Source organism: Palaemon carinicauda, chromosome 14, assembly GCF_036898095.1.
Source record: "Palaemon carinicauda isolate YSFRI2023 chromosome 14, ASM3689809v2, whole genome shotgun sequence".
Taxonomy (NCBI): domain Eukaryota; kingdom Metazoa; phylum Arthropoda; class Malacostraca; order Decapoda; family Palaemonidae; genus Palaemon; species Palaemon carinicauda.
In genome coordinates, this window is record NC_090738.1 from 112,380,956 (window position 1) to 112,388,455 (window position 7,500).

The 7,500-nt window shown below is 38.5% G+C and overlaps 1 protein-coding gene across 1 annotated transcript in view; it reads left to right on the forward strand.

Annotated features, from left to right (window-relative positions):
* Window positions 1–2,211: 2,211 nt before the first annotated feature.
* Window positions 2,212–7,500, forward strand: part of LOC137652925 (uncharacterized) — a 157,401-nt gene continuing 152,112 nt past the window's right edge. Inside the window, exon 1 of the mRNA XM_068386320.1 lies at window positions 2,212–2,250. Within this exon, the coding sequence (XP_068242421.1) occupies window positions 2,212–2,250 (39 nt within the window). The remainder of the gene's footprint in view (window positions 2,251–7,500) is intronic.

Genomic DNA, 7,500 nt, shown 5'->3' on the forward strand with positions numbered 1-7,500 from the left:
ATATATATATATATATATATATATATATATATATATATATATATCACTAAATTGAAATGTCACCATATATGTAGGTCCTCTCTCTCTCTCTCTCTCTCTCTCTCTCTCTCTCTCTCTCTCTCTCTCTCTCTCTCTCTCTCTCTCTCTCTCTCATCGTGTTTTGTGATTATGTGTTATAAATCAGATTTACGAGTTAAAGACGACTCATCTTATCAGCTGTATGTTTTATTTTTTCTGGTTTCAGAATTATCTTGACTTGGCAGTGGTCCAAGGAGTTTATCTTTAATTTAATCACATTAAAACATAATTTAATCAGGTTACTATAGAATTATTATGGAAGTGTTTTATTTATTTTCATACTTTTTTACGTATTATTGCGTGTTTATAAGCGTAAAAGTGTAAAACCAGGTTATTAATAATGAATATGTATACCTGAATACATGTATAAGAGACAGACAGATCGCTGCGTTTCGATTACACCATTTCGTCAGTGTATGTTTGTAAATGTAATCCCATACACAGGATGGTTGGCCGTGATTAAACCTCCTTGTCCTATAGATAGCATTCTCTATGCGTCACTGTCGTTTTCCCACACATGTAAAGATCGCCCTGATTATATTAGAATTACAAATCTTCGTTATTCATGCATACTTACATACACATATTACCTCTACCCCTTCGAAATCATTTGATCCTTTTTTTGAAATTACGTTCTCATATAGTCGTGTTTACAACAAAAACAAATGCAGCAGGACAAAGGCCTCAGACGTGTTCTTGTTCATGTGTTTGATTTGGCCAGTTTTCATAACAACGCTTGCCAACTGCGGATTGGTGATAGTGGGAGACTTTTGTCTGATCGCTCACAGCAAACCAACCTAGTATGGGTGGTCCTGACTAGTACAGGCTAGCTGATCATGGCGATGCACAAACCATATTCGTCCTCAAGAAGTTATTATTCCCAAAATTAAACTTAACCTGTACACATCGCATTGGCTGACAAAATTCTCCCTCTGTCTTCCATTTCTGAAAGGGGGGCCCCCTCCCCCCCCCCCCCTCCTTCCCTCTCCCATGAATGTCCTTGGAATAATAATGAGAATCCCCGATCGGGATCGCGTCTTCCGAAGGGATAAAATAGGAGGTCGGCGATTTATAAGGAGTTTTGTCCCTAACGTTATCTCTTAAGGAAAGGGATTCCATATTTATCGTTTAGGGAGAGATTTTTCGGTTTGTATATCTTATGTCAGGTATTGTAAGCGTTTGCGTCTCGTATTTCTGGATACATCTTTGTTTGTTCGTGTCTTCTTTTAGGCATTTGTCCTTCTGTTTGTTTATGTTCTTTTAAGTTTGTGTTATTTTTATCTTATTTATTCTTGTTTGTATATTGTGATTTTTAGGCGACTTTCGAGATTTGTGTTTTACTTCTTTTGTGCTTTCTGCTTCTTAGCCTTCTTTTATGATTACTTTTTTTAATATTTTGGGATTTTTTTGGCAGGTTTGTCTCCTTTGAGGATTTACTTAATCTTTCTCGAAAATTATTTATTCATTTTCCATGCATTACACCAGAAATTCATCTGTGGATTGATTTTTCATCTTATCTTCATTTCAATACGTATTCAAAATATTTTTATATATATATTTGTATCTAAACTTTGGAAAGATTTTCACTTGAACTTTACCTTCGCACAAGTTTGCCCTGAGTTCCCCTTCCGAAATATTTTGATTTCACTATTACTATTATATACACTTTAAACTTCAGTTCTGCCAAGGCTTCCCAATAATCTTCACCTTTAGATTAATCTTCCTTAACTAAGGTTTTTTCCCAAATTTTCAGCCTCTCAAATACTCACAGGAACTTCAATACGGTTTTCACTTGACTCTTAGAAAGATTTTTACCCGAATTTAACATTTAGTAATATTTACTTAAAACTGAATCTCCCCTTATCGTTGAATCAACTTGCTGAAGAGATACCCCGTTCACCTTTCCATTCCAAGTGATCTTCCTATAGGGATCTTCCTCATTCCAATTTGTGACGCCACATAATCTACCTTCAAACCGGTTTCCCCTCTTTAGATGGGAAGCTAAAGGCCGTACTAGATAAATCAGGAAAGCTATGTTAGTAAACTAAATAGAATTTCTATTTCAGTATGTTTGTGGTTTTTACCTCAGGAAATTGGCAGTATTTAGATTTAAGCCACCTGTTAATGTCCACGATGGGCGAATTCCCTCTACCAGATGTCTCTGACGACGAGGTAAACAGATGATTTGCGTTATAAATGTAGATCACCTGGGATTATGTCCTTTTCAATATTTATAATTCGATTATGAAAGGAAGCCGTTTGAAAATGGTTATCTCTCTCTCTCTCTCTCTCTCTCTCTCTCTCTCTCTCTCTCTCTCTCTCTCTCTCTCTCTCTCTCTCTCATTTTGAGATGATAGATAACTTTGAATCTCTTGCTATCTACTGCGGTGGTAGCTAATTTTGAATCAACGTTATATCCATCTCTGTTTGATGTTGAAATGCCGAATGATTTAAATCTCTCTCTCTCTCTCTCTCTCTCTCTCTCTCTCTCTCTCTCTCTCTCTCTCTCTCTCTCTCGTCGAAATAAATACGGGTGTACTACTTCGTAACATGAAAAATTCGAAATGGTATTACTGAGGTTATTGATAACAGCAATTCTTTTGATAAGTAAGAATCTATGATTTTGAGTTCAGCACCCACTGAGTGAACTAGAACGTCATTCCCAAATGAAATGCGAACAAAATGTACCCGGGGTCTGTGGTGTATGGTGAAATATTTGAGTGTGGAAGCCAATAAAAAGAAAAAGGAAAATGAGATGAGTCTTAGGTATATTTAGAGTAAACGCAGCTGACGGTGGAAAGAACATTTGAGGCAATCAACCATTGTGAGAATATTGCTAAAACCGATTCTCTCCGTAGGGGGGTAGTGTCGTCAGTGCACGTCACGTTGTGCACTGTAGTTAAGGGCCTTTGTAGGTCTTCTGCATTGTTCCTTTGGGCCCCAGCTTCACTTGCTTTATATCCTCCTGCTATTTTACCTAGGTTACTGCTTCCTTTCTTTCCTCTTGCTATTTTACCTTGGTTACTGCTTCCTTTCTTTCCTCCTGCTATTTTACCTAGGTTACTGCTTCCTTTCTTTCCTCTTGCTATTTTACCTTGGTTACTGCTTCCTTTCTTTCCTCCTGCTATTTTACCTAGGTTACTGCTTCCTTTCTTTCCTCTTGCTATTTTACCTTGGTTACTGCTTCCTTTCTTTCCTCTTGCTATTTTACCTTGGTTACTGCTTCCTTTCTTTCCTCTTGCTATTTTACCTTGGTTACTGCTTCCTTTCTTTCCTCCTGCTATTTTACCTAGGTTACTGCTTCCTTTCTTTCCTCTTGCTATTTTACCTAGGTTACTGCTTCCTTTCTTTCCTCTTGCTATTTTACCTTGGTTACTGCTTCCTTTCTTTCCTCTTGCTATTTTACCTTGGTTACTGCTTCCTTTCTTTCCTCCTGCTATTTTACCTAGGTTACTGCTTCCTTTCTTTCCTCCTGCTATTTTACCTAGGTTACTGCTTCCTTTCTTTCCTCCTGCTATTTTACCTAGGTTACTGCTTCCTTTCTTTCCTCTTGCTATTTTACCTCGGTTACTGCTTCCTTTCTTTCCTCCTGCTATTTTACCTAGGTTACTGCTTCCTTTCTTTCCTCCTGCTATTTTACCTAGGTTACTGCTTCCTTTCTTTCCTCCTGCTATTTTACCTAGGTTACTGCTTCCTTTCTTTCCTCTTGCTATTTTACCTTGGTTACTGCTTCCTTTCTTTCCTCCTGCTATTTTACCTAGGTTACTGCTTCCTTTCTTTCCTCCTGCTATTTTACCTAGGTTACTGCTTCCTTTCTTTCCTCCTGCTATTTTACCTAGGTTACTGCTTCCTTTCTTTCCTCCTGCTATTTTACCTAGGTTACTGCTTCCTTTCTTTCCTCTTGCTATTTTACCTTGGTTACTGCTTCCTTTCTTTCCTCCTGCTATTTTACCTAGGTTACTGCTTCCTTTCTTTCCTCTTGCTATTTTACCTTGGTTACTGCTTCCTTTCTTTCCTCCTGCTATTTTACCTAGGTTACTGCTTCCTTTCTTTCCTCCTGCTATTTTACCTAGGTTACTGCTTCCTTTCTTTCCTCTTGCTATTTTACCTCGGTTACTGCTTCCTTTCTTTCCTCTTGCTATTTTACCTTGGTTACTGCTTCCTTTCTTTCCTCCTGCTATTTTACCTTGGTTACTGCTTCCTTTCTTTCCTCTTGCTATTTTACCTTGGTTACTGCTTCCTTTCTTTCCTCTTGCTATTTTACCTTGGTTACTGCTTCCTTTCTTTCCTCCTGCTATTTTACCTAGGTTACTGCTTCCTTTCTTTCCTCTTGCTATTTTACCTTGGTTACTGCTTCCTTTCTTTCCTCCTGCTATTTTACCTAGGTTACTGCTTCCTTTCTTTCCTCTTGCTATTTTACCTTGGTTACTGCTTCCTTTCTTTCCTCCTGCTATTTTACCTAGGTTACTGCTTCCTTTCTTTCCTCCTGCTATTTTACCTAGGTTACTGCTTCCTTTCTTTCCTCCTGCTATTTTACCTAGGTTACTGCTTCCTTTCTTTCCTCTTGCTATTTTACCTTGGTTACTGCTTCCTTTCTTTCCTCTTGCTATTTTACCTTGGTTACTGCTTCCTTTCTTTCCTCTTGCTATTTTACCTTGGTTACTGCTTCCTTTCTTTCCTCTTGCTATTTTACCTTGGTTACTGCTTCCTTTCTTTCCTCCTGCTATTTTACCTAGGTTACTGCTTCCTTTCTTTCCTCCTGCTATTTTACCTAGGTTACTGCTTCCTTTCTTTCCTCCTGCTATTTTACCTAGGTTACTGCTTCCTTTCTTTCCTCCTGCTATTTTACCTTGGTTACTGCTTCCTTTCTTTCCTCTTGCTATTTTACCTTGGTTACTGCTTCCTTTCTTTCCTCTTGCTATTTTACCTTGGTTACTGCTTCCTTTCTTTCCTCTTGCTATTTTACCTTGGTTACTGCTTCCTTTCTTTCCTCCTGCTATTTTACCTAGGTTACTGCTTCCTTTCTTTCCTCTTGCTATTTTACCTTGGTTACTGCTTCCTTTCTTTCCTCTTGCTATTTTACCTTGGTTACTGCTTCCTTTCTTTCCTCTTGCTATTTTACCTTGGTTACTGCTTCCTTTCTTTCCTCCTGCTATTTTACCTAGGTTACTGCTTCCTTTCTTTCCTCTTGCTATTTTACCTTGGTTACTGCTTCCTTTCTTTCCTCTTGCTATTTTACCTTGGTTACTGCTTCCTTTCTTTCCTCTTGCTATTTTACCTTGGTTACTGCTTCCTTTCTTTCCTCTTGCTATTTTACCTTGGTTACTGCTTCCTTTCTTTCCTCCTGCTATTTTACCTAGGTTACTGCTTCCTTTCTTTCCTCTTGCTATTTTACCTTGGTTACTGCTTCCTTTCTTTCCTCCTGCTATTTTACCTAGGTTACTGCTTCCTTTCTTTCCTCCTGCTATTTTACCTTGGTTACTGCTTCCTTTCTTTCCTCTTGCTATTTTACCTTGGTTACTGCTTCCTTTCTTTCCTCTTGCTATTTTACCTTGGTTACTGCTTCCTTTCTTTCCTCTTGCTATTTTACCTTGGTTACTGCTTCCTTTCTTTCCTCCTGCTCTTTTACCTAGGTTACTGCTTCCTTTCTTTCCTCTTGCTATTTTACCTTGGTTACTGCTTCCTTTCTTTCCTCTTGCTATTTTACCTTGGTTACTGCTTCCTTTCTTTCCTCTTGCTATTTTACCTAGGTTACTGCTTCCTTTCTTTCCTCTTGCTATTTTACCTTGGTTACTGCTTCCTTTCTTTCCTCTTGCTATTTTACCTAGGTTACTGCTTCCTTTCTTTCCTCTTGCTATTTTACCTTGGTTACTGCTTCCTTTCTTTCCTCTTGCTATTTTACCTAGGTTACTGCTTCCTTTCTTTCCTCTTGCTATTTTACCTTGGTTACTGCTTCCTTTCTTTCCTCTTGCTATTTTACCTAGGTTACTGCTTCCTTTCTTTCCTCTTGCTATTTTACCTTGGTTACTGCTTCCTTTCTTTCCTCTTGCTATTTTACCTAGGTTACTGCTTCCTTTCTTTCCTCTTGCTATTTTACCTTGGTTACTGCTTCCTTTCTTTCCTCCTGCTATTTTACCTAGGTTACTGCTTCCTTTCTTTCCTCCTGCTATTTTACCTAGGTTACTGCTTCCTTTCTTTCCTCTTGCTATTTTACCTAGGTTACTGCTTCCTTTCTTTCCTCTTGCTATTTTACCTTGGTTACTGCTTCCTTTCTTTCCTCCTGCTATTTTACCTAGGTTACTGCTTCCTTTCTTTCCTCTTGCTATTTTACCTAGGTTACTGCTTCCTTTCTTTCCTCTTGCTATTTTACCTTGGTTACTGCTTCCTTTCTTTCCTCTTGCTATTTTACCTTGGTTACTGCTTCCTTTCTTTCCTCTTGCTATTTTACCTAGGTTACTGCTTCCTTTCTTTCCTCTTGCTATTTTACCTTGGTTACTGCTTCCTTTCTTTCCTCCTGCTATTTTACCTTGGTTACTGCTTCCTTTCTTTCCTCTTGCTATTTTACCTTGGTTACTGCTTCCTTTCTTTCCTCTTGCTATTTTACCTTGGTTACTGCTTCCTTTCTTTCCTCCTGCTATTTTACCTAGGTTACTGCTTCCTTTCTTTCCTCTTGCTATTTTACCTTGGTTACTGCTTCCTTTCTTTCCTCCTGCTCTTTTACCTAGGTTACTGCTTCCTTTCTTTCCTCTTGCTATTTTACCTTGGTTACTGCTTCCTTTCTTTCCTCCTGCTATTTTACCTAGGTTACTGCTTCCTTTCTTTCCTCCTGCTATTTTACCTTGGTTACTGCTTCCTTTCTTTCCTCCTGCTATTTTACCTAGGTTACTGCTTCCTTTCTTTCCTCTTGCTATTTTACCTTGGTTACTGCTTCCTTTCTTTCCTCCTGCTATTTTACCTAGGTTACTGCTTCCTTTCTTTCCTCCTGCTATTTTACCTTGGTTACTGCTTCCTTTCTTTCCTCCTGCTATTTTACCTTGGTTACTGCTTCCTTTCTTTCCTCTTGCTATTTTACCTTGGTTACTGCTTCCTTTCTTTCCTCCTGCTATTTTACCTAGGTTACTGCTTCCTTTCTTTCCTCTTGCTATTTTACCTTGGTTACTGCTTCCTTTCTTTCCTCCTGCTCTTTTACCTAGGTTACTGCTTCCTTTCTTTCCTCTTGCTATTTTACCTTGGTTACTGCTTCCTTTCTTTCCTCTTGCTATTTTACCTTGGTTACTGCTTCCTTTCTTTCCTCTTGCTATTTTACCTAGGTTACTGCTTCCTTTCTTTCCTCTTGCTATTTTACCTTGGTTACTGCTTCCTTTCTTTCCTCTTGCTATTTTACCTAGGTTACTGCTTCCTTTCTTTCCTCTTGCTATTTTA